The sequence below is a fragment of the Mchenga conophoros genome, linkage group LG8 (assembly GCF_057382185.1).
Source record: "Mchenga conophoros isolate Kocher_MC1m ecotype Shallow Benthic linkage group LG8, M_conophoros_male_GT1.1, whole genome shotgun sequence".
Lineage (NCBI taxonomy): Eukaryota > Metazoa > Chordata > Actinopteri > Cichliformes > Cichlidae > Mchenga > Mchenga conophoros.
The window spans coordinates 10,188,440-10,215,528 of NC_140533.1; the positions used below are offsets into that span (position 1 = coordinate 10,188,440).

Genomic DNA, 27,089 nt, shown 5'->3' on the forward strand with positions numbered 1-27,089 from the left:
TGCTCTTGTTGACATAGGTTTCCATTACGTATCCATTATATTGCAATCGTCTGTACTTTGAAGGAGAAATTCCGGTTTTTAAGGAGTGACCGTGCTGCCCAGTGAAGAGGACCACCCTTCTCCTCCCCTGCCGACCTCTCCCGAGCTTCCTGTCCGACAACGTCATTACGTCACTCTGCATCCGAACCTAGACCAGTCGCAGCCATTTTAGTCCGCGAAATAAACTTCAATCTCAGAGCTAGACGAATAAAAAAAACCTGAATACTTAGCATAATTCCGTTGACGCAATTTGGATACCTCGTTGCAGACCACGGCTCGGATGGATTCGCTTTTCAAGTCGTCATATTTCGGTAAGAGCACAAACCCGGGGCGGCGCTGTCTTGTTTTTAGCATGTTAGCCCATGTTAGCTGGAGCGAGCTAACTGGAGAAAATGTTAGGAGGTTGTTGTTGAGGAGCATTCGTGATGTGCAGACCTAGACAGCAGAGCGTGGCTTGGTAAGGAAAGCATGGACAAGGCTCATTTGACTGTAACTTGATGTGTATTTATTCCCTTTCCTAGAAATGACAGTCATGAAAGCGCTTCATTATATTTTATGTTCGTCGCTGTCTGTAACTCACTCCCCTGTCAGATTTAAAGTAGTTATCCAGCCTTAGCTTAACCCACACCCACTCGCCTCTGCGATAACAGCCCAGCCGTCTCACTCAATAACACTCCCTCGGGAAAATCTATTATTGCTGCTTAAACAGACTAGCCTTTTGTGAGTATGGTGTTTGTGCAAGGTGTGTGTTTATTTCAGCCATTTCCTTCTAGCTAACTGCGGATACTGTCTGAATTGCAAGGCATGGCATACAGTGTGTTAGTGAGCCGACAGGCCAATTTCTCAAGTAATACTGTCGCAGTGTACTGAGTCTCCTGGCTTACTGAAACACCGGCATGTTCTCTTCCAGCCTTCCTAGTCTAATGAAGTGAAAAAACAAATAGAAGTAAAATAAAAATGTCTAGAGGTTGTGGTGCAGCAAATCCAAACAGCCTGTGTGTGAGTCATGCAGACTGGCAGGAAGCGTTTATTCAGAGGCGGCTCTGTCGAGTCAGCGTGTCACTGTAAAGTGTGAATTATTCACGTTATCTTAAACATTGTGCATATGGTTGCATGGGAACGGAAATATACGGAGGCTGTAGGTTATTTTTTCTGCCTTTTAGTGTAGGGTTAGTTTGCAACAGTACTGCGGTTTCCAGTATTGCGGTGCTTGTCATGCAAAATAGAACAGGCCAAAGAAGCAGCCCAATGCGCTGGGAAATTAGGGGCTTTTATAAATCCTCCGAGTCGCAGTTTTAATTTTGCTTAGGTGTCACCACACTGAAACTTTTAGTGTGGTTTACCTGGTCTGTTTGTACGGGTTCTTTCTTATTTCTCTTCTTCTTTTGAAGGGGATCTTTTGAGCAAAGTCCCCTAAGGCAGCCAGGAAGGAAACGACACCACATGTGTGTCTGTGGGAAACAAGAGCAGAGCAGCGACTGTGGCTGAATGAGGCAGGGTGATGACATAATTCCTGTCTTATCTTTGGTTAAAAGCAGACATTTTTGTCCTGCAAGACCTGGTCTATTGAAGGCTCAGAAATCTGCAGACTCAAACTGCTCAAAAGCGGCTCTCATGTACGCCCTACACATTGTTCTGTTGTTTGAGCTGAAGCTGAGCTGTGTTTCATACTGAAGAATAGCATGCTGTGACTTAAAAAAAAAAAAGAGTACTTGATTTTCTTTTTGTTGCTGTGCCATGCCAAACAGGCATGTCCTAAACAGGACTACATGACATGGCAGTTCATCAGAGGGGATGTTCAGTCTGTGCGTTTTTCTATGAAGACAGTGTGGACACTAGGTCTCAGAATTTCAGTTATCTCAGGCTGTTTAAGAGAATGGGTGTGTGTGGCTGCCTTATCACTGGGATTCTCTACAGGGCTATTTGTAAGGTGGCCCATGACCTTCTCTTCAGACATGTTTGCAACGGCTGTGGGTACATATCTCTGTGGCTGCAGCGATGCCTGCAAAGCTATTGTGATTGTAAACCACTTTCCATTGCTTTTAATATTGTATAAATTGTTTTATTGTTTTACCTCTAGAATCCTGCTCTCTGCTTAAGAAATGTTGTCCTTTTTTTTTTCTATATAGGTCTTTTTCTCTCAAGACAATCAAGACACTGTTCCCGGTAAAATGCCATAAATTATGTCACCTGTATGGCACGAGTGTAGCCTGTTTTTTTTATTTTATTTTTTTTATAAGGCAGTGAAAGAGAAAGAAGAGCCTAAGGCAGCAGGCACACCCACATTCTGTCATCAGCCTGGACACCTTTGTTGACTTGACTGATCTTCCTTTGTCACGCTGCAGATAATCGGACACAGATAAAACCTGAAGCCAGTGTTAGTTTAGTTAAACCTGAAAATCCTCTGTGGCTCGTTTGGCTTTAGCTGAGAACACCGCACTGTGCTAACATCTCCAGTCAGCATTGATAATGTAGAGAAATGCCTCCGAATCACCATCTGAAATCTGTTTGACTTTTCAGAAGTCTCACCAGGAGGACGTTTATTTTTAGCTCTAGTTTAGCAAGCGCAATGATCTAAGGATGGCATAGTCATTCATAGTAGGGCTGGGCCATATTATACCGTTCACGGTAATACCGGTATAATGTTAGGCAACGATAGGAAAATGAAATATCGCGATAGAATATGAGTAAAACGCGCATGCGCAGTGCCTTTGTTTTCATACGCACATGGCCGATTGTTGAGTGAAACAGATGAACCAGAATTGGTTTGTAAAAATGGTGCAACTTCAGTGATGTGGAACTGGTTTGGTGTTTGTCCGTCAGATACACGACAAAGCACATTTTTTTGCAGAACATGCAAGCGGCCGTCGTTATTGTCGTATTTGTCGGACTAAGATGCTCTTAAATCTGGGAGTAATCTGGGTCCTAAACTCCGTAATCTTCAGGTCAAACGAACACTGCAGCATTACTGAGAGTTAAAAACTGTCTAAATTCTTTCATCTTTAATAAAACAATCAGCATTGCTGCTTAACCAGGTGTAATTATGAAGTTTAACTTCCAGGCATCCATGAAAACAGAATTTATTACATTTAACGGAGTTAGAAGTTAGCAGGAAGCTAGCGGAAGTTAGCTCGCTAGTTTCGCTAGTTACCTAAGCATGATATTGCATGTTCTGACGGAGAGATTTCTGAAAAAATTCAAACTTACAGCTCTGCTATCACTTCCAACATAAATGAAGACAGGAAACTAAACAGCAGTGACGTTTGTAGGGTTACTGAAGTTGGGCTAGTTGGTATATAATGATGTGCTACGTGATCGCTAGCGACACAGCTATGTTAGCATAACATAAACAGTGAAGCTGGAGGACGAACACTAACACTTTTCCTAGAGCTGGGCGATATGAGATTTTTTCATATCACGATATGTTTTTTTTCATTTCAGGCGATAACGATATCTATCACGATATAAGCCAAATAACTATATTTGTAAGATTTAAATGTGCCGTTGCTCACAAGTAAAATGTGAAATAATCAGCAGCTTGTTTTTATTTAAATATTTATTTCCCATAATAAGTTCAACAGGGTAGATGTACTTAAGGAACATGAGACTTTTTCAGATAAATAAAGGCAAATATTGCAAACTACACAAAAGGCAGCCGCTAAAGCGTTTAAGTTTCAAAATAGAACAAACGAAACAGACTAAATTGTCAATTCCACTTAGAAACAAAATATTAATTCTAAAAATAAATCTTAGTTTGTTTTACAGAAGAACAGACAAAACTGACTAACTTTTGTCAATATCAAATAAACTGAGAACTAAAAGGAAATTCTCAATCTCTCCTTGTTGTATAGCTTAGCTTTTCAAACAGTTGTAACAGTTACTTTAGTCTGACAAAAGCCGAATGACGAATTAGCGCTTCCAGTCAGAGACTGAGGCTACGTCCACACCTACACGGGTATTTTTGAAAACTGAGATTTTTCGTTTTAAAAAATAATCCCGTCCACACATAAAGGCAGAAATGAAGGAAAACACTGCTATGAACATGCCAAAGCAGCAGGTGGCGCTAGATTCCTAACCGTGCAGAAATGTTGGCCAATCAGAAGTCTAGAAGCCTCGGTGGGAAAAAGTAAACAAAGCTGGGGCATAGAAGCAGAACAGAGTCGTATGTGTGGACGGACAGTAACTGTGTGTATATGTAAGCATTTAAACACTGCAGAGAGTAGAATTAACAGTAACAGTATTGTAGAAATTCATTTCACCGAAACAATAACGTGGCGCACAGTGTGACGCATGCACCAGTTTATTGTATTTCCAGACTTGCTTTCGGCACAATTTACAGTGCACGCTACTCTGTTTTTTGTCAGACTTGAAATAGCCGAAATACCTTCACACTACGGAACTTCTTTGGCTCTTCCGTTCGACAATCTCTCCGGCGTTGGAACCATCATCTGTTTTCTCTTCGGTCACGCTCATTTCCTCCATTATGCGCTGGCTCCATTACCCGCTGGCTGCTTCCCAAACAAACACGTGCGGCTTGGCACTTGCGCTGTACGTAACAAGTCACGCGACGTGACGCTGCGGCTGTGATTGGTTCGGCTCTGCGCTACTGAATTTGGATTGGCTGACCCTTTTTTTTTTTTTTTTTTTTTTAAGAGGACAAGAGCGGCGAGGTCTATCGCGATAGCTTAATTTCTCTATCGAGTAAAAGTTATATCGCGATACATATCGTTATCGTTCTATCGCCCAGCTCTAACTTTTCCACTTATAAAAGTTAACGTTAAGGTTCCTGATAGTTAGAGACAAATGCAGTCGCATGGCAGGATGCTGTAAACGGACCAAACTTCAGTCAGGAGAACAACTGAGATAATCCATCCACAATACGAGGTCAGTCATTAATATACTGCAACAACATGGGAATAGAGCAGCTGCCAGAGAATTCAACATTAATGAATCAATGGTACAGAAGTGGCGGAAGCAAGAAGAATGAGTTTAATAAAGTTTGATTTATCTGACTGCTTTGTTTCGCTTAATGTGCCTTATAATCCCGTGCACCTTATGGTCCGAAAAATGCGTACTGCACACTGCAGTTTAATGTTGCAAAGCACCTCTTTTTAACTTCAGTGGATATTATACATGGTTATGCTCAGGATATGTCAGCCCATTTCTACTGGAAATGCCTTTTGGTTAAACTTTCAGCAAGGAATTTGCATTTGCACTGTTACATTTTTATAAAGCTTTAATGTACATAAAAACCAGCTTCTTGTTTAAGTGAAAATAAATGGAAGGTTGTATTTTGCGCTAGTAATGTTGTGGAGTTGTATTTTGTCTCGCATCAATTATATCGTCGGTTATATCGTTATCGCAAATTTTCAAATATATATCGTGATAAATATTTTTGGCCATATCGCCCTGCTCTAATTCATAGGCTGTTATTTCCATGGTACCTCGGCTGAGCTCCAAATACTTTGAAAACCCCTTTCGCTGTCTTCATCCCTACCTATGCAAATACTTAAAGTTAACTTGACTGTGTTCGTCGTCATCGCCCTGTACAGGCATTTTTTTTTTTTTTTAAATTTTGTCGTTGAAAGGGAAATTCCTCAAAATAAGACATTGTAACAATAATTGTATCTGAACTGGTTTGAAATGGATGTTTGCACATGTGCGCCGCAGCCCTGAACGTTCGTAAATACTGCATAATGGTGCTGCGTGTGAGAAGAGAAAAATCTGATGCAGGCAAATCAACCATTAAATGGTCTTTGTCCAAAACAAATGCAAAGTTAAAGTACACGTGAGCACGGCAGTGGTAGTTGTTCGGTGAATTCCCGCCTGCTCATGTCTTACCCAGGCAGCTCCCTCCTGTACTTGTCTTGAGGTGACCATCTCGTGTTGTGCGCTACATATGAAGACGACAGCAGTCGGTGTGCTAACCCGGTTCTTGCATCATTGTTCAGAATTCCCGTGTGAAAAGTGTTTATCTTTTCAGCCACTGCCATCTGTAAATATCAACGAGCCTAGCATTAACTCAAACTGATGTATTGTACATTCGTAGTCTGTACAGTGTTTGTGCAGGATCCAAAGAAGAGCTTTGAGTGTCCTTCAAGAAGCCTGGAGAACTGTTCCTGGAAAAAGAGAGTTCGGCCTGTGCAGTAGAACAAATATTGACTTTCAAGCTCACTGGAATTTTAAAAATAGTTTTAGCCTCCTATAATCTATTTCCATGTGTGTTTGCACACATTTCAATTTGTTACTGCACCCATTTCCCATTTTCCTATCATGATATAGAGAAGTGAGGCGTTGCTCAAGATCTTATTTTGCACATTACAGTAGAGAAAACTGGATGACAAATGTGTGCTGACAGGGAAGCGAAGGGTGTCCTTGTTTATGTGTTTGTGATTGCACCGAACAGTGGTCTGTGTCTGTAACACGCCCACGGGCAGAATCATAAACAGTAAAATATACATGCAGCTTCTGCATCTGGAAGGTGAAGCCAGTCGTGCGGCACATCTATTACCTGTGTGAATGAGTAGCGACCGCTCACTCGCTAATGTTAAGCACCCTTTTGTTTCTAGAGGTGTGTTTGTGCGCATTACCCTTTGATGAGGAATGTGCGGCTTGTTGCCTCGTGCCATTAAAAGAACAGAGGGCACAGCAACATGCTGCGCCTGCCGTCTGGATCTGCTCTTTGATTCTGCGAGGGGGACCACCGATGTTTATCCCACAAAACCTCTTCAGCTGCGACAGTTGTTGGGCCCTTCCTCTCTCTTTCACTTCCTCCTTTCTCGCACTCACTTGTTCGCTCAACATGTACTCGCACATGTCACGGAGGTCTGGCTGCTGGAATGCTGCACTGCTGTTCTCTCCTGCCGTTCACTCTTGTGATACGAAATCCATCTAGCTTCATTTTTATAGTCTGACCGATGTGAGTTTTTGAAGTGAAGTTGTTGAACAGGCTAAAATATGCTAAACTGCATTTGTTACTGCTGTTAGGGAGGAACCCGCATCAACAAGATAACTGGCAATCTTACTGTAATGCACAAACGTGATGTGGCACACAGGTGCTTAAAGGTTGTTGTATTAAGATCTTGTCATACTGCTTAGCAGCCACACAGCAATAGGCTAAAATAACCAACTTTTAGCATTTATGCACGTAGAATACCTTTTTATAAAAGCTTCATTTTCACTGCACAAACACTCCATACAGAAGCACGGGTATGTACATGGGCATGCAGTATGAGAAATGTGGCACAAGGCCATTATCTTTCCAGAGTGTCAGTGAATTGATGCATGAGTCTTATCCTAATTAAGTTATCTACTTTGCACACATCTCAGAGAGGATTAAAAGCTTCTTTGTGTGGCTGATTGATTCCTTTTCTCTGCCTCATGCTGCAGTATGATGCTGCACTACAGCTGCAGTTTCTGTTGTCTTTGTATAGACGATCATAGTGTGCATGTTTTCCGTGCAACCTTTGAACGTGATTTTTCAGACCCAGATGAAGCTTTGAGTGTCGGCCGCATCCATTGCAGCATTTTGAAGTGGTGCTTACTACTTTTATTCGCCGCACCTTTTAAAGCAGCATCACAGTGGCACCATGTTTTGCAGATCGGATTTCTCATTAGGTTCAAGTAGTTGTTTCTCAGTGTGGTTTCTCTTGCCCCTCTATTATGTTAAACTCTGGTTTGGTGGTCTGAAAACACGCTAATATTCAGCCACCGCTTTTCAGAAATAAAGGAAAATAAAGCTTACTGCTTTTTTTCTTCTTCTTTAAATGTAACAGCCATTATGACTAGACAGAAACAGAAGAGACTTTTAGTGAAACAGGCTTAGCACTGAATGTGGTGTAGGATTATACACTGACTGTCCAGTGTCACTGAGTCATCTGAAAAAAAGGAAAACATGCTGCACTTGTGAGTTTCATTCTCATGATGTTTGTTTTTCTCTCTCCTTCCAGATTCGACTCAATGGCTTAGTGTGACTCTTCACAGCAACTAGCCAAGACTTCTTTCTCCGTCCCTTGTCTGCTGCTTCCTCAGGTAGGAATGGTCCCATCAACAGCTCATATACAGTTACCACCCAAGGCGATGGTTTTCTTTGCATCGGCGTCCCAGCTGTGTGCCAGCAAGCTAACAGACAAACTGCATTTGTTTTAACGTAGTGTGGGAACAAGCATCCATCCATCCATTTTTCTTGATCACTTCTCTATTTCAAGGCTGTTTTTGTTTACGTGGCAGTTTTTGCGTTTAAGTCTGGTCTTTTGGACAGACTGGAGGGATAACCGGTCCAGGAGTGTGTCGTCCATCCAGAGGATGAGACTCACTGGAAATGCACTGGAGTATGTCGCCCTGTTGCTTTTTGTTCCAAAGTACTTGGTAATTTAAATTGCAAACTTAAAAAAGTAGGCTTGTGTCTCTCTTTAGACGCATGCACCCTTCTTAGAAAATGTCTGACCTCTACAGTCACTGTGTGAAACACTGTTTCTGCAGTTTTACCACAGAAAGCCATTGAGGTTACACTGCTGAACTTCAAGGCCCGAATTGTCGCTGAACCAGGTTGTTTTAATAGCACATAATCATCATATAAGAGGCAGTGAGTGGTGATGGATTAGAAACCAAAGTTTTGGTGACTGGGGTGAATTTTGTAGTGGTTGCAGCAGTTAACATGGACCAACTGAGAATAAATGTCAAGTTAACTGGCAATGACTCCCCTGTTAGTACTTAATGCCAGATTAATGGAGCTGCAGACTCTTGATGTTGGTCTGTGAAACTGGCACAGATCTTAAAGGAAAACAGTGTAGTGGAGCGCTGCGAGAGCAGAGACTTATAAATGAAAACTGATTTCAAGTCCAAGCATTTGTTGCATGTCTTATGGTGCTGCAGACTCTGTGGTCTGTGTGATGCCTTTGACACTTGAGGGGAGAAAATAAAGATGCAATAGGAACAGGGTGCTTCTCAGCCAAAAGCAGCACATCAGGATGGTTATTAAAGAGTGCTTAGGTCCAGGAATGGATAGATTTGGGTGCTGCTGGAGAGCGATAAATGGCTCAGACCGAGCAGACTGTTGGGACGCCATGGATACTAAACTGTTTGTGTTGCTCCCCGAAATGTTTCCGTTCCCTCCGTTTGAAACCACCACAACGACGTCATGCTCCGGATTATGAAGCCTGTCGGAACAGAGAGAACATTCATGCACAAATTGGCGTTGTTTCTCTTGAGCAGCGGTTTGAAGTGATTATTCAGTATAATAGCCAACCCAGCTGGCTTAATGAATAATTTGGGCTGCGACTGAGCTGTTCCAGATGGCTGAAATGAAATGCCACCCTTAGCATTTCACCAGTTGGGTGAAGCAGTCATACCAACAGGATGATGATGCTCGTTATTCTGAATTAGCGTTATTTTCGAGGAGCCCACAAAGTATCGTTGAGTGACGCATTCCTCCTGTTGAGGAAGGATTTTAACTGATACTCCTCTTTCTCTTCTTTCCTGTTGCTCTTACACAGGTAGCAGGGAGACATTACACACAGGGACGGTGATCCGTTGGTTGCCTCAGAGCCTCCCCAACCTCCTGAGGCAGGATGGAGCCCCAGGCTTCCCAGAGGCAGTTAGGAGCAGAGGGGGATTGCGAGATGTCAAATCTACTGGTGCCCAGTCCCCAGAGCGAGGCTGTGACCCATGAGATGGAGGAGCTGTCGCTGCAGCCCACACAGAGCCTGCCTCCGCTCAGTGAACGCAAAAATGGTGAGGATACACTGCTGCCACACAACCTCCACAGTTCATCTCTGTTGGCTTCCCACACTTCCTGTCTCTGCTGCAGCACAAACTGAGTGACATTATTTAAAAAGCAGTGAAAAACGGAGAAAAGTGATATGTGTAAATCCCTCTTTCTGTGTTATTCTCTAAGGTGTTAGAGAATAACAAGCATTATTATCAGCTACATGCATACAGATAAAACACAGACAAAATAGTTTCGTAGATAAAATCAGCAGAAACCGTGTAAACTGAAGATGCCAAATACTGTATTTGAAGATTGCATGCGTTGATAGCGCACACACTGTCCAATAATGTAAATACAAAGATGTGCAGTCACTAACTGCCACTCTATTAGCCAATCACGCTTCAGTCCTCAACTCCTGATTCCTCCACCAGCTCTGCTTCTAAATCCTCACAGTGTCAGTGTTGTTTTGGCATCCACATGGGACTGAATATGACACTGATGGATGGCTATGCAAATACCAGGCTTTGGGAGCGGGTTCGGTTCACCGCCAGCTTCTAATCGTGGCTTAGACTGGCGTATGGAGACCAGTTAAGCCATTCAGTCCAGTCACTGCGGTATTGATCATGATTCCCAAGAAAATCTTAATTCGTCAGATGCAAGTCAACAAATGCTGCAGTGGGTTTTAATCAAAGCTGCTCCAGACTGGATTTAACACGTTCTGGGTGACTGTAGGATTTCGCAGGAGAAACGGCTTGACTGCGGAAAATTTCTGTGGAATGTCAACAGTAGTAGCACCCACTCATCATCTCGGCTTTTGTCATTTCCCCTCCAGTGAGAAAACATACCTCATACTTTCCACCCTCTGAGCCCTCCACAGCACTTTGCCAACCGCAGAGTCCCTCCTCTCATATTGGCTTTTATCATGCAGGTGTTAATCTGTCTGCCATCAGATGGCTCTGAGTCTTAAGCTGTGGCGAGCTCAGAGAGTCTGGAGGGAGAGGAGGAGAATTACAGCACCACTATCAGCAGGATGGAGTTTGGAGATTAAGGGTTTTGAGGTTGTTTTGACAAAGATTAGGAGTCTGAAAAGGAAGTAGCCTAAAAATTGAAGTTGGTAAGCAGAAGTTTATATGCAAACAAATAATAAGAATAAAACGAATCTCCACCAAGCTGTTGATTTTCTTTTTATGTTTGCAAATTGTGAGTTCTACCTATAATTAGCTTTGAGTAACTGACTTCTCTGAACAGGAAGTCCATCTCACTTGAGGTGTTTATTTTTGGAATTCGCGGTTTTAAGAAATGGACCAGAACGGGTGATAGACGCGTATCGCACGTGTTCTCTAGCCAAGTGTAGCGCTGGCTGATCTCTTGCAACTCACAAACTTTTCTGTCTCTGTTTGGATGTCACATGACAGGCTGACGTGCCTAAGCATGAGTAATACAGAAATGCACGACTGTTTCATGGCTGGATGGTCTGTCACGTGGGCAGCTCACAAGCCTCTCAGAAACAGGGTAACGGTGTGTTAATCAGTGTCAGATTTCAGGCCCTCTGCTGTGGAACCAGTTTGGATACAGGAAACAGACACCAGCTCTACTTTTTTTTGATAAAGCTTATAATTAGGCCTGTTTCGGGTGACTCTGAACCCTCCCTTAGTTGTTCTGAAAAAGGCCTGGGCTGCTGGGGACTTCCCATAATGCACTGAGTGTTTCTTCTCAAGTTACCTTTTCACACTCTGTGTTTATCAGTAGTTATTATTGATCTCCGGCTCTCTTCTAAGATGTGAAGTTTGTCCTGCCACCCTGTACAGGGTTTTGGTAGAAGAGATGGTGTGGACGTGTCTGACTGATTTTAATCGAGTATTTTATGAAATTATTGTTTATCAGACTGAGAGCAAGTAAAGAAATAAATACAGGCCACGTTTCCACAAATACAAATGACTTCTCTCTTTTAGGATCACATGTCGAAGCTTATATATAGATCATGTAAAATAGTTTGAAGCCCACAGGGAGGGAAACTTGTAAATAACTCATGAAAGAATGAAGTTACGTTGAAACCAAGCACACCATTGGTTTTCTTGTGACATTGCCAATAAGTTTGATGTGTCACATGACCCTCTTCCTATTGGAAAAAAACAAAAGTTGTATCCAAGATGGCCGACTTCTAAACCACCCATCTTGAGGAGTTTGCCCCTCACATATACTAATGTGCCACAAACAGGACTTTAATATCACCAACCATTCCCATGTTATTACATGTATCCATATAAATGGCCCACCCTGTATAATCTTTATTTATGATGGGTTTCATTAGGATGTTATCATTACTCATTTAATACTGTCCAAATAAATACACAGCGGTGGTTAGGAGTGCTTTTGACAAACTGCTGAGCTCACCAGCAACACTTTCCATTTCAGCGTCATATTAAGCAGCTGTCAGGGTGTTTGCTAATGTGCGCCTCTGCCAGCGGCTGTGTAATCTCCCTACTGTTAAATTTATTAACAACTGTGAGCAATTAATTGTCTCAGGACAGCTCACACTAACTCAAAGACACTCCGAGCAGGCTGCACTGTTACACAGCCACAAAGGACCAAAGTGCTATACAGAATAATACACGAAAGACGTAAAACGAGAAGGACAATAGAACAAAAGTAAAATTAAAACATCTCACAAGGTGTCAAAGGTGGGTTTAAAAAACTATTGAGAGGAGGCCCGTCTAATGTGCAAAGGCAAATTGTTCCACATTTTAGGAGCTGCAGCCGGGAAGCAATCAGTATGCCTGATTCATACAGAATACTTGAACTTAGCAGAGACTCTGTGATAAAGACCTTATCTTTTACTCCACCCTGGTTGTCTCCACTTCCTCCGTACTCTGAAACACTTGCACTGTCCAGCATTCAAATATTTTAACAGTAACCATGCTGTTTTTTTCCTGTCTCATTTCTCCTTATCTCACAAGTTTGCTTTCAGTGTCTGATTGCTGCAGATTGTTATTAGGAAAACTTTAAAGAGGGCTTAAAATCAAAAGGTGTCCTGAGTTGTAAACGTTTAAGTAGTTATCTTTTAATTTCTTTTAGTTTAGCAAATCTGAGCAGAGAGGCTGCACTGAAGGCGCAGGCAAAGCAAACGCTTTACAAAGGCAGTCAAACCTGCTGTGTCTCCAAAGTGTTTTTTCGTTAGTCTGCTTACACATAATCTCTAATATATATTGTGTGTGGTACTGGTACTGGTTTAACAACACTCATTTCTTTTACTTCCTTATTTCCCTGTGAGCGCATAAACGCCTCATTCATATCCACAGTTTCCCTTCACACTGCTGAGGTCACAGGTCATCGTGTGTTTGTCAGTCTGAGCGCCGTTTCCCGGAGGAATTCGGGGACGTTGTTTACTGGAAGTCTTAACTGAATCACCTTAAGCATACATGTCTCCACCGAAACCTGGCTCGCAGTGTTTACAGAGCGCAGCGAGAGTCCACGTTACTGATTTTTTTCTTTTTCTTTTTTTGAATCGGCAATTATTTCTGTAAATTTTTGACCGGAGCTGCGTTGCCTTTAATACCAGTTTCGTCTGTAAAATGGGCATCAGTTATGAAAGCGATTGGCGGTAAACAGATGGGAAAGACAAAATATTGGTGAGGCAGCTGTTTCCTGTTGTGTTGTAGGAGTTTGTATTTCACAGTAATTTTGACGTGTCCCTTCCTGTGAATACAGAAGTAACTGTACTTGTGCCCGGTGCTTAATCTGTGGGCATTTGCAACTCCCACTCAGTGTATACGTCCCTGTGTGACTGTCTCTTAATGAAATCCCATTAAAGCTGTGTGCTGGTGTTTCTGAGAGAAGCGGTTTCTGCTGAGCATGCAGTTGTTGCTGCCTTTTTACGTTCAGTGTCTTGCAGCGCTGAGTCAGCAACTGCTTTGAAACTCTAAGAAACAGTGCAGTCTGGTGTAGGGTTCCAACTAAACGTTATTTTTAAGACCGGCTAATCTGCAAATTTTCTTCAATTAGTCGACGATTATCTCAATAACTCTAATCTCTGCTCCCTTTGGGCAAACCTCCTGTTCCAGGCTCCACCTGCTGAAGTCTGCCCACCTGTGAAATCACCCTGTTGTCTCGACTCACAGCAAATTCAAATAATGACCCAGGAAACATGAATTTTAAAATAATCAGCTGTGTTTTTAACATTGCTCGATAAGACCGTCAGAATAAAAATGAAATGGCTAATATTTTTATTTAATACAAATTAAAGTCCTCATAGTATTTAAACAAAAAATAATGTGCAGATAGGAAAGTAAAAATGGCTGCTGCCCATAAGCGCAAATAAAGCTTCCAATTCAATCAAAAAGATTTTATTTTCTAGTCCAAAATAACAAGTTTCCAAAGTTTACAGATGATTAATTGGACGTGCTCTGGAGTGAGGCCTGCTCTTATCTTTGAGACGATGTTCCCAGCTGCTGATAACAATGCTCTCTGTCGTGACTTCAGCCATTTGAGAGGTGCAGATTCTTTTCGAGTGCCCCTGTTTAATGCTTTACTATCATATTTCACTCATTAGCTAACAAAACTGACTCGTGTTGGCTTAGCAAACATTCTGAGAAGCTTCCTACAGGTAAGCTAACATAAACATTACTGTACAAACAGCAGCATAAACGAGGTATCAACGCTGCGCGCTCTAAAACTGCGCCGTTCAGTGATGACATCACAGCCCCAGTATGCGGCATTTAAATGCTTGTAATGAAGCAGCATCAATGCTTTGCACTCTGCATTTAACTTTGTTTTCTGTGCTTTTACATGGGGGGGGGGAAACCAAACTCTTATTTTTTATTTTTAACATTTTCTTCCATCCTCCTGTTTTGCGCTCCGTTCTTCTTCATTAGTGTTGAGTGCAGTCTTAGCAGGCGATATAGGTGATACTGCTCCTGTAGTGTATTGCAGTTACAAAAACACTTTTACGTCTTATGATGTGTCGACGATACAGACGAGGCAAACAAACTCATCTCAAATTGGTTTCAGTGAAAATGGGAGTAGTGGTGGAGGAGGGGTTAAAGGCTCTGTAGCATAAACATCCCACTGTGGGAGGACAAGCTCTTTGGATGGTCTTATTACTCCGTGGTCGAGAGGATTTGACTGGCTTTCAGCTTTTAAACAAAGGTGAATAAATGGTTGATAGAATATCTCTAAACACATGATGCCATTATTAATATTCCTGTCCATGATTTTTCATGTAGTTTAGAACATTTCAACAAAATAATGAAACAAAATGTTGTGTATTGAGTCGTGAGTGTCTTTGCTTAGCTAAGAGATAGCTGTGCTTTAGATCTTCACACTGCAGGCTGTCAGTGATGAGTTATGACAGGGCAATTTTTATTGCCTCCCATCCCTCAGCAGCGACTGTTACAGTCACGATTTGAGTCTTACCAGGCAGATTTGAGGAGTGAAGTAACAAAACAATAACAGGGTTTTAGGTTCAATCGCCTAAAACGGCAGAATTCTAATACCTGGGAGAGACTCGCCACGCTAGCGTGCACCTCTTTGTTTAACCCCGTTTGTAAAGATGTGATCAGCTGCAGAGCATTTAGCGTGAAAGTCTGCACAGTCATCCTAAACATGAAAATATACGTAACGTCAGCACGATGAGTACACTATGAGTTGCATTAGTGAGACATTTTTCTCGTCATCTTTTGGGTTTTCTGTGTTTGTCTTCCCTATTTTATTTCCTCGCTTTCGTAGTTCTCATTAAGCATCAAGCAAGGTTTCTCATCTTTTTCTCTACATAGCAGTTAAATTTGCTTTTCCATGTTTGCTTTCAGTGCTGCAGCTGAGACTCCAGCAGAGGCGAACCCGGGAGCAGCTGGTGGACCAGGGCATTATGCCACGTGAGTAACTGCAACAGCTATTGTGGCGTGGGTGGGAAATAATAACAAAGTGGTACCCTGGTTCATACTGATAACTCAGGAGACATTTAAAAAAATTATGATAATAATTTGTGAATAAAGTAGATGAAAATGTTTTGTATTGCAGCTTTGAAGAGTCCGGCAGCTTTCCACGGGCAGATTCGCAGCTTGGAGAGAGCCCGGGTAAGTTTATGGGGAAAAAACTACATAAATGTAAACTTGAGTTGTTAGTAACAGTAAAATTTAAGTAATTAACTGATCTGTGTCTGCCTTCCTCTCCAGACTGAGAATTTTCTCAAACATAAGATCCGCAGTCGTCCAGAAAGAGCAGAGCTGGTCAGGATGCACATCCTGCAAGGTTCTAATAATTGCCTATTTCACAATGCACAAACTTCTTTTTTTTAACAATGCTTTAAGTATTGTTTCCTGTGGTGCTTTAAAGTGTTGAAATAGAAAGACTGATGTCATATTTAAGCAAGAAAGGATGTATTTTTAACTTGATGTTAGAGCATTTAGCGGATTTGATTTATGACTGATTGTATAACAATTTTTATTGTCGTCCCCAGAGACCGGAGCAGAACCTTCACTACAGGCCACTCAGATGAAACTGAAGAGAGCCCGACTAGCAGACAACCTCAACGAGAAGATCGCCCAGCGACCAGGCCCAATGGAGCTGGTGGAGAAAAACATTTTGCCGGTGGATTCCAGCGTTAAACAAGCCATCATCGGTGAGAACACATGATTTTAGTTTACGTTTAAATTCATCGGTACAAAAAGATGTCTTTGTTTGATCCTTTGAATAATGATAAAAGATTTGTAATTTTTACTATCTTTCAGTGGGCCAGGTGAATTATCCAAAGGTTCTTGAGGAAGACAGCAACGACGCTTTGTCCCCGGAGCAACCGGCCAGCCAGGAGTCCCAGAGCTCTGCACCCTCACCGGTGGAGAGCAGAGCACCAGAGACGCCCTCTCCAGTAGCACTGCCCAGCACCATCCTGCAGGTCAGCTGGAGGCCCAGACTGTTGTTATTTAACGACAGTGACATTGGAGGTTTTAAGTGTGTCCCCCTCCACCCATTATTTCTTTGCAGCCCGTCCCAAAAACAGACTTCATGAAAGTAATCGCCACCAATGAGCCGCCTGCCAGCCACCCAGCTGTCACCCTCACTCATCCAGTCGCTACAGTTGTACCTCCAAAACCAGCCCCAACACTGGTGAAAGTAAGCACAACGCATCTGTTTCCATTTTCTGCTTTTCTAAGATAAGATAAGAGATAAGATAGAACTTTATTAATCCCTCGGGTGGGTTCCTCTGGGAAATTCGATTTCCAAAAAAAGCACAGCAACGACCGAAGTTACAGTTACAGAATTGTTTTATATATATATATATATATATATATATATATATATATATATTATATAAAAATACAGAAACAAATATAAATAAAATATACAAAGGGGATAAATAGGAATAAAAAATAAAAATACAAGTGAATTGCACATTTCAAGTATTGAGTCTATTGCACTGTTGACTATCTACAAAAAGTATTGCACAAGGTATTGTACAGTGAGGTGAAGAGGCACTACAGCTTAGTTGTTCCCCCCCTCCTTTGTCCTCCTGTTTCCCCTCCCTCTCCCCTCCAGAGAGGAGGGGAGAGACTGTTGTTGAGTTTAACACATGTTAATACTTTTTCCCTCCACGTTTGCTTCCACCAAAGCAAAGTCAGCAGAAAGCTCCCTCAGAGAAGAGTCGCAGTAAGAAGGGCAAGGAGCCGAAGCCGAGGGTGAAAAAGCTTAAGTACCACCAGTATGTTCCCCCAGACCAGAAGCAGGAGGCCAGCGAAGCACCCATGGACTCCTCATACGCCCGGTTACTGCAGCAACAGCAGCTGTTTCTCCAGCTGCAGATCCTCAGCCAGCAGCAGCAGCATTACAACTACCAAACTATATTACCAGCACCGCTCAAGTACGTGTGCAAAGCAAATTACAAATACTAGCCCCCCCCCCCCCCCCCCCCTGTTAACATTGAAACCAGTGTTATTCTGCAGTTTTATTTCTACCTGTACTTCAGACGGGTTTCTTTCTATTTTTGTGTTTCTAAACTAGTTTGGCTTGCTTGACATTTGATTTTTAATTATGAAACAAAGCCAAATATTGTTGTTTTCAACAACACAGAGAGGCAGAGCGCCAATAACAGGCTTGTGCCTAATCATATTGATAACTAACAGGATGTTGATGAACCAGCTGCTGTTTTCGTGAAAGTCCTGGCAGCAGCGGTGTAGCAAAGCTGTCTTTGAAATCGCTGTTGGCCTGTGATTTGGTTGACTGGTGTTGTTAGTGAGGCAAGAGGAACAGGATGGATGGACTGTTTGAACCCATTTCCTCTCCTTGTTTTCTTCTTTCTGCCTTTCTTCTCTCTATAACAACACCGTCCCTCTCTCCCACCTCCACTTCCTCTTTTTTTGTTTCATATTCCTGTAATTCAGAAAGGATTTCCTTAAAAAAACAATCACCTCATCTTTGTTTGTCTTTTCCCCTCCCCCCTCTGCTGCAGACCTGTGGCAGAGGGTCAGAATAACGGTGGGAGTACACTGCCAACTTCTATTGTGGTGTCTTTGCCCACTGCACCTCCCCCTGCTGCTCTGCCTTCAGCAATGGCCCGGCCAAACAACTCGCTGTCCAACCGCAAACCCGGTGTCCTGCCTGCCAACCTGGAAGAGATGAAGGTATTTGTTCAAAATCACATTCCCAGGCACTTTGGAAATTTCTGTTTAACTGACCCAGAGAAAAATAACATAGACAAAAGTACTGGATGACTACTCCTTAATCTTTGAATTCTTTTTTTTTTTTCAGTCCCATTGCTGCAGGTGTCACCTAGCTATGCATTTAGCCTTTATAGATGTTTGTGAAAAAACTGGGCCTTCTAAAGAACTGACTGAATTGAAGTGTTTTGCTATAATAAGATGCAACCCTGCAACAAGCCACAAAGTGTCAGACCATGTAAAGTTACAGAGCAGATGTAAAAGTCTGGCTTGTTTGGCAGAGGAAGTCCTAGCCTCCTCTGGCATTAACATCAGCACAAAAACGGTGCACCGTGAGCTTCCTGACACAGGTTTGCTTGGCAGCTCCTGTGGGTGCGATCTTTGTTGAATCGTTAAAAACTTAACATCATGTAAAGTTGCAGAGTGCCGATGCACAAAGTGTGTAAAGTTGTGCTCTGCTGACTCAGTAACTACAGCGTTCCAAACATTAACATCAGCACAAAAACTGTACACTGCAGTTTCACAGCTCCTGTAGGTGTCCGTGCCACAGTACTTACGTCTGTAGGAAAGACTCTGTGCTGAAGTGTGGTATTTGCTTTATTACAGTGTTATTAGAGAAGATTAATGGCACTATGTTGCCTGCGCACTAAATCAGAAACTCCAACCTGAAGCAGCGTGTCTTCGCACAAAGCCTGAAAACTGCAGCACGTATGAAGTCAGGCGTTTGTGGCTGGTATTTGTTGGTTTTATGATGGCTCATCATGAGTCATACAAGATATGATGTGCTTTAGACGTGCTGTTTGGTGGATTGTTGTCCCTTTAAGCACAGCCAACATGTTTCCACATTTTTCCGCGTCTTAATGCAAAGCCAACCATCTGCTGTCTCCAGCTACAAATTTAACAAACACACATAAATTATGTTAATCTTTTTTTCTCTTCTAATTCTTGGCAATAAAATGAGCACATTTCCAAAGAGAGTGAACTGCTCCTGTAAAAATAGACTACTAAAGTCTAAAATCTGATGCTGACGTGATCCTCCTTTTGTCTTCCCAGGTGGCCGAGCTGAAACTAGAGCTGAAGCTTCGTGGCCTCCCAGTGTCGGGAACAAAGACGGATCTGATAGAAAGACTGAAGCCTTTCCAGGACAATCCCAGCACCACTGCTGCTGCCAGCATCCCCACTCCTGCCACTACTACCCTATCTGCCATCCCCATGGAGGTTACCACAACTACCACACCTGCTGTAGTCCCAGTCCAGCAGGTGGCTCCAGAGAGCATGAGCTCTACGCCGCCTGTCTCACCTGTTCCTTTTGATCTCTCCGCCCTCCAGCAGGATGTAGGGATGTCTGAAATTCAAATGCTGACCTCGTTAGGGCCACAGTCCTCGCAGTCTTTCAAAGTCCCAGAGGAAAAGGACAGAAGGCTCCACGAGAAGGAGCGGCAGATAGAAGAGCTGATGAGGAAGCTGGAGCAGGAGCAGAAGCTGGTGGAGGTGCTGAAGATGCAACTGGAAGTGGAGAAGAGAGGTCAGGGTGACTCTGCCTCTATGTCCCCCAAGATCGCTCCAGGAGCTGCTGTGAACTCTGTTCCTCCTGTCCTCAACTCTAACCTGGTGAAAGTCGAAGGTGCAGTCCTGTCAAATTGTTCATCGACTGCTGCTATCCCAAGCTCAATCCTGGGTTCACAGGCACTCTCAGCACCCGTGGCAGGAGTGGTGAAGTTGGAGGATGTGACCGTTTCTTCTGGCAAGCCGCTGCAGACCCAAACCAAGCTCATCACACAAATCCAGGCCCCAGGTCAGCCTCAAGTAACCAGCAGCCCACAGCTCCTCTCGCAGTCCCAGAAAAGTCCCAAACTCCGAGCCCAGCCACAGTCCCAGCCCACACCCCCCAGCCTGCAGCAGTTCTTCATCAGCCACTCGGGTGGTGTTTCCCAGGTGTTGGGTCAGCCTCGGACTTTGTTGACAGCAACTGGCCAAGCTGGAACACAGATCCTCCTTCCAGTGTCACTGCCCAACAACGCTGCTGCAATCCAGCTGCCAAGCACCACCGTCAGCCTGCAGGTGAGTGAGCCAGTGGCGTAGCATGGCAGAGGGTGTCACAGAGTAAGTGCGTGTTGATCTACTATAAACTCATCTTGGCATTATTAATGATAATCTTAATATAAAACCTAGAAAGAACCATCTCGACTCATCCTCTGTAAAGTTGAGGTCTTAAGGTCTCGCATGTCTTTCTTCTGCACTAGCCTGTTCTCCAGGCCACAGTCTCAAACCCAGGCCTGGTCCATTCCTCAGTCCCTCAGCTGCAGACCACCAAGGTGGAGATGGCACCCAGCCAGCAGCCGCTGCTACAAGTGAGTCACGTCTCATTAGTAGTTCCAGTTAGCTCTACACAAAAGCCTCAAAGACCTGTGATGCACAGAGGTCTGATGTCAGACTCTCTCATGTCTTGGCAGACTCTGACTATGTGCAATAACACTGCTGGCTTGGAGAACCAGAGTAGACCTGAGATGAATCCCCAGTGCTTTTTGAGAAGCTCCCCAGAGAATAAGCTCTCTCCACGAGCATCACCCAACCATCAAATCTCCAACGGGCCCCTCAATAAGGTGTCTGTCAGGAATTCAGCATTTTTCTGAACTTAACTCTTCAGATCTTCACATATTTCTCTGATTTGATCTTTTCTCTGTCATCTTTGCAGCCTTCCTCTCCTCAGCCCACCTTCATCTTCCAGCCCACCTCCCTGGTTCCCCAGCCTCCTAAGACCAGAGAGCCTCCCCGCTATGAGGAGGCCATCAAACAGAGCCGCAGTCTTCACATCAACAACGTTTCACAGGTTAGATGAAAACAAGCCACAGCTGACACACACACTACTGAAACTGATGTGTGCAGAGTACAGAGAAGCATAAAAAACGTAGGCGTATACTTCCAGTTTTTCCAGCCTTGAGCAGCTTTTTCGTTTTTGGTTACAAAGCGTCGAGTCTCTTAACGTCCTTAAATGTCTTTTCAGGTTCCCACAGCAACCAGCCAGCAAATGGACGACCTGTTTGACATCCTTATAGAGAGCGGAGGTAAGTTGGTGCACACTGACGGTGCAAAGAAAAACGTTCTGTTCAGTGTGAAGAAGTTTAAAAAGCCCCAAGTGTCAGAGAAACGGTGAATAAGCTGCTGTGTGGGCAGATTCGAGCTGATTGTGGCTGATCTGATATCAGCCTTTTGGATATTATGTATAACAGAGACCACGTACCGTGTAAACTGCAGACTGCCAAAAGGGGTTACTTTTACTCAAGTAATTTGGAAATGTGAATTTGACTTTTTCTGCATTGATGAGTCATAAAATGCTCCGATCGTCCTCACACTGCCGACTAATAAAAAGCGAGAGACTCTGAATTCACCATGACAGGGACTTCTATAAAAGCTTCTAGGAGTTGTTTTTAAGGTTAATGAGACGAGATTAGAAGGGACCTTCGTGGAGGCTTTCCTCCTTTAAAAATAAACCTCCTCAATAAATTAGAGATGCACATCCCTAAAAACCCACTTCACAAAGCACCACTGCTATTCTGCTTGTGAGTGACACACAATCTTGAAAGAAGTGAAGAAGAACCTAAAGAGAGCACTAACGCAGCCACACCCACCTCCATAACTTCTCTGAAATCTTTGTTGGCGTGTCCAACTAAAAACTCTGTACAAGTGTTCAAAGCTGACAACTCCAGAACAAAGTTGTGTGACATGTGAGAGTCACATGTTACTCTTTTAACTGTGAAGCGCTCGTTTTCAGAGGGGCAAAGGCTCGGTGCTGCTTTGCTACATGAGTGTGTGGATGCCTTGTGAGCATTAAAGGAACAAATCATTTAAAACTGTAATTTGAGGGAGAGGATCAGGGAAAGAGTCTGTATCCTGAAGCTTAGGAGAGATTGACTGATGCAATAAGACGATAACTTAAAGCACACGAGCTGATCAATGATCAAAGAAGGAAACTCATCCTTTGAAATGGCTGTTTTTTTTTCCAGCAAGTTATTGACCCATAAGTAAGCCTCATAACTGGCTTAAAGGATGTGATTTATTTCTACAGCCTGAACTCTTTTTAAAAACCGATACGATCTAAGATCACTTTATAAATGAGTTCTTTTTTTAGATCCACTGTGGACAAACTAACATGTTTAAATATGTCAGTTTTTAATCTGCATCCTTATTTGATCTTTGTTTTCCCGCCTGCAGAAATCACTCCATTTATCCATCAGAACTCACCGGTGTCTCACCCCAAGACTCTCCCTGTCACAGCCAGCATCACCACCCTTCCAGTCAACACCGTCCTGTCCAGACCGCCCCCGCAGGTCCAGGTAGCCCCTCCTTCCATGCTTGTGAACCCGTGCTTGCCCGGTCTATCGTCCCTGGCCACAGACAATCAGCTGGAAGCCTTTCTAGAGGGGACGCTGGCCGAGACGCCGTCTGCGTCAGACCCTCGCACGCAGGGCCTGATGGAGGAGCTGCAGGCCCAGCTCATGGACCAGCAGCCCTTCTCACCCATGGACACGTCAGAGCTGTCTTTCTGCGATTCCTCCTCGTCCTCACTCAACATGGGCCTGTCAGACCCGGCCCTGGACAACATGGAGTGGCTGGACCTCACCATGCCGCCGGGTCCTGGCGGGATGCTGACACCACTGGGGATCCCAACGGACTTCCTGGATACACATGACCTGCACTGGGACTGATGGAGGCTTTGATGATGAAGATGGAGAAGTGTGAAAGATGGATGGATGGATGAAGGGAAAGCTTCAGAGATTTTAAATAAAAAAAGAATAGTAATAATAATACATAAAAGGAGAAAACATGGCCTTTAAGTGCCATACCACTCTTACCAGTACATCCATACCATCTGTAATATTCCCACTACTCTAGAGGAAGAGAGGCTGATCCGAGCAGAACTACAAGCAGGAGTTTGCACAGCTTTAGGAGAGAGTCCCGTAACGGCTCGGCGGCCTGGAAAGCGTCCGCCGAAAGGTGACTGCGGTCACGCTGCGCTGCAATAAAGGGATTTTTAATCAGAATAGACTTTTTAGTGTCTGATGTCATGATTTTAGCAATCATAAACAGAGCCAAGGAGACAGAGCCAAATGCTAAATGGAAGAACAGACTGTTTGTAAATAGTTTAAACCACACTAAGAAAACTGAGCTGAGGGGATCATTTCTAGTAGAGGAAAACGGCATCTGTTTTACTCATCGTGATAGATCAACGTGTCAGACAGTTCCTGAAGGTCTGATATGAATTACACTCGTGAGTGCTGTCACATGCTAGGTTAGAAAAGCTGGTGATTACAACATGACTGGAGGCTCAGACTAAAGTAAAAGGAGACTCGAGTCTCTATAACGACGCACCCGATGCTAAGCCCGGGGTTATACACTCAGCTAGCTGCCAGACTGAGGTGTGAAGGAATGTCTGAATGAAGTCGAGCCTCTGTTCGCACTGGTCCGTGATTTGTTTGTAACAGATGTGACTGTTTTCTCCTGACCTATCGTTGACTCCCATCAGTCAAGCTGATCAACCAATGACTCTAAAGAACAACACGACGACGAGAGGAGGCGGCGGCGGCTCCTCCCGTCGACGTGAGAGCTATGCACTAAAGAGGCGCACAAATCTGACGACGCACCTCGCTGACCTCAGAACAAGGAAATGTGAACACTGCATATCCAAGGCGATCGTCACGACTGTGACATAAGATCACGTTGCCACTGGCTGCGCAGATACTGCAGTTGTCCAAGTCGCGAATTGTGAATGTACTTTTAAAAAGTGGGACTTAACTCTAAAAAAAAGTTGGCAGCTTTTTTTTTTCCTTCTTCTTCTGATTAGCGAAACAGGAAAGGGAACAAGTATCAATTTGCAGACACACATCTGTAATAGGTGTGCTGCCAGTTATCGGAAGATGTCTTTGAGCTTTAAATCTGGGTGTCCCGCAGTATGCCTGCACTTTGTGTGTGTGAGACAGGAGAGGAAATTGCTCTAGTTTTTAAAAAAGAGATGGGTTGCTTTGGTTCACAAGCCTTTTCAATACGGGATCGACTGCTCATTGGAGGAATCGGAATACTCTAAAATCATACTCCGCTGGTTTAAGGGCGATACATCAGCTGCTGTGGCTTGTAGACAAAGTCAGTTTGTGAGAGAAGCATGCCCCTCTGTGTGTGTGTGTGTGTGTGTGTGTGTGTGTGTGTGTGTGACTGTGTTTGTTTGTCTTTGTCTTTCCGTCTCTTGCATGTACAGCCGTGTCTCCGTGTGCATGATCGTACTCGTGTTTAGTCTATGGCTGCTTCAAACTCTGCTGCCGCCCTGAAGTTGTCTAAAGGAATTTGCAAAACATCTCCCAACTCCAATCATTTGCAACCTGCTTTGAATATTCCAAATTTGTCTCTTTGTAAGGCTCCCGATGACTGTTTTACTGTTTTTTTTTTTTCTTGTATCTGTGTCGTTCATTCGGAGTAAAGTTTTTAAAAAAAGAGAAACGTAGACACCTTTACAGTGTGATGCACAGCAGGAAGTAGTCAGTGAAGGCTGCCTTTTAATTGAAGGCATCAAAGTTCCCTCACCTGAATATTAATTCTTTGTATTTGTTTATGTTTTTGGGACAGATGCAGTGTAACTGTGTGGGACTTTTTTATATTTTAAGACTTTTTTTAATGTTCTTTTTATATCAGTCAGTGAAATCACGTTTACATTTTAACCACTTTATCCTGTTATTATGGTCGCAGGCAGTAGAGGGCGATGTTTCACTTCTCTTGTGGCTTCACGGCACATCTTCAACAGCAGCTGTTGATACTTCAGGGTAACAGAAACCGGGAAAAAAAAACTAGCAAATTAGGCAAAAATGTTTAGATTTCTTCTTTTTTTTGCCTGTAAAAGCAGTGATGTGGAGGCCCGAGCGGACTCTCTTCCTGCTGCGGTCCCACATTGTATCACCTGATCAGGCCAGGACTCGCAGATGTGCTCGGATCCCAAACGAAAAGCGAAACGCCAAATGCTGCACACACTTCCTTCTCAGCTTCTGCTGCGTCGTCTTTCAGCTTGTTTTAACAAACTCTCGTCAATCCCACGCTCCTTCAGAGACGAGCTCGTATTCTCGTTTACCTCTGCTTCGTGGAGCGCACTGCGACGAGTAAAACGTACGGTGAAAGTCACTGGCTGATTCATGTTCAACGCGTTTTTCCTCCTTCTGATTGTCAGCGTTAAAGGCTGTCACGTTCGATACGTTGTTGCCAAAAAGGCAGTGAAACATTATATTTCTCACTCTCATTTTTTTATCTTTTGTATCTCTTTTCTCTTTGTAGAATTAAAGTAAAAGATTCAACATTTAATCTTGTTTTATGTGTATATTTTTGTTTTTCTAAGACAAAATCTTTCATATCAGATAAACATAAATCTCTTTGCTGGAGTAAATCCACACGTTTGTGATGCGACGCAACTCCCAGCTCGCTATTGTGGCTGCTGACTGGCCCAGGCAAGGACAGCTAAAAGCAATAATAGCTGCTCTCCCTCGACATATGCTGTACTGTGTGTCAGATCCTGCCTTGATTTTATTCGTGTAAGAGCCTTTACTACAGAGTAATACAGTTCAGACGCACTTCATTACCCGCGAGGGGGAGGGAGGGGTGTGTGTCAGGATTGAAATAACTCATTTTTCTCGTGGAAGAATTCCTGCAGGTTTTCTGAACATTGCTGTTTGCTTGTTAGACTTCAGCTGCCTGCTCCTGCTCTCTTTATTCACCTGCACTGTTTATCATCCTGTGAACACTGTATATTTGTTGGTGGAACAAAGCTCTGTGGAGGATATTTAATTTACAAATGAGGCACTGAGAGGCTCCATCCTCAATCGCAGATTGACGCTGAAAGGTTAAAAACTAAGGCTTCGCATTGTTAGTAGTTCCAGTCCCCTCTCTTTATCGCCGCCTCCCATGCCATGCCTCTTGTTGTTTGTAACGCCATATGTTTTGCACATTGTGTACATATTTATATAGATGTAATGCATATTTTTATACATGTGTAACATCCATGGGCTCTCTATTTTGTAAATACTCAAAAAGATGTATATAAGTACTGTATGCTTTTATGTGTCAATAAAGATTTGGTGTACTGTGAAAACCTTTTGGTCCATATTGAGATTTGTCGACATTATCTGAACTATTTGACTCTACATCACATCCCAAAGATGGTCTGTTGGACTGAGATCTGCTGACTGTGAAGGCCGTTTGAGGACAGTAACCTCTGTCATGTTTACAGAGCCTGTTTGAGCTTTGTGACATTTAAATGACGTCATTGCATTTTACCCAGAGAAATGACGCTCAATGGATATTTTCTCTGTATTGAAAAATATTTTGTCTGTGAACACTAATGATGGTTGTGTGGGGAAAATCCCAGCTCGTCAGCAGTTTGTCAGATACTCAGATCAGCCTGTCTGGCACCAACAACTACGTCACACTCATTTACCTTACTAACTCATTCTGGTGCTCAGGTTAAACTTCAGCAGTTTTTTCCCCCCCAAATGTCTGTTTGGCTAAATCAGGGGTCGGCGACCTTTCTGATGATGAGTGCCATCTAAACTTTCCTCAGAAGTCAATGTGCCATATGATTGCATTAGCAATAACGCTCTATATTAACAGTTACACACTATATAGAACTTTATAGAATTATATTTGTTTGCAGATGTTGGCAG

At 43.3% G+C, this 27,089-nt stretch overlaps 1 protein-coding gene across 1 annotated transcript; it reads left to right on the forward strand.

Moving 5' to 3' along the window:
• Positions 1-127: 127 nt before the first annotated feature.
• On the forward strand, positions 128-26,521 carry mrtfba (myocardin related transcription factor Ba). Its single transcript, XM_085283949.1, has 17 exons — positions 128-350; positions 7,989-8,070; positions 9,534-9,771; positions 15,553-15,618; positions 15,764-15,819; positions 15,919-15,994; positions 16,203-16,364; positions 16,474-16,637; positions 16,727-16,855; positions 17,353-17,600; positions 18,189-18,360; positions 19,450-20,457; positions 20,640-20,747; positions 20,850-20,999; positions 21,092-21,226; positions 21,401-21,461; positions 22,609-26,521. Exons 3-17 carry the CDS (start codon positions 9,609-9,611, stop codon positions 23,100-23,102), a joined length of 3,192 nt encoding a protein of 1,063 aa, XP_085140075.1. The 5' UTR covers positions 128-350; positions 7,989-8,070; positions 9,534-9,608; the 3' UTR covers positions 23,103-26,521.
• Positions 26,522-27,089: the final 568 nt, after the last annotated feature.

Bases quoted from the DNA above. Each gene is read 5' to 3' on its own strand.
- mrtfba (XM_085283949.1), top strand. From the start codon at position 9,609: ATGGAGCCCCAGGCTTCCCAGAGGCAGTTAGGAGCAGAGGGGGATTGC. The intron at 15,995-16,202 runs GTTCTAATAATT...TGTCGTCCCCAG, and splicing joins CAGGATGCACATCCTGCAAG to AGACCGGAGCAGAACCTTCA. The intron at 21,462-22,608 runs GTAAGTTGGTGC...TCCCGCCTGCAG, and splicing joins CATCCTTATAGAGAGCGGAG to AAATCACTCCATTTATCCAT.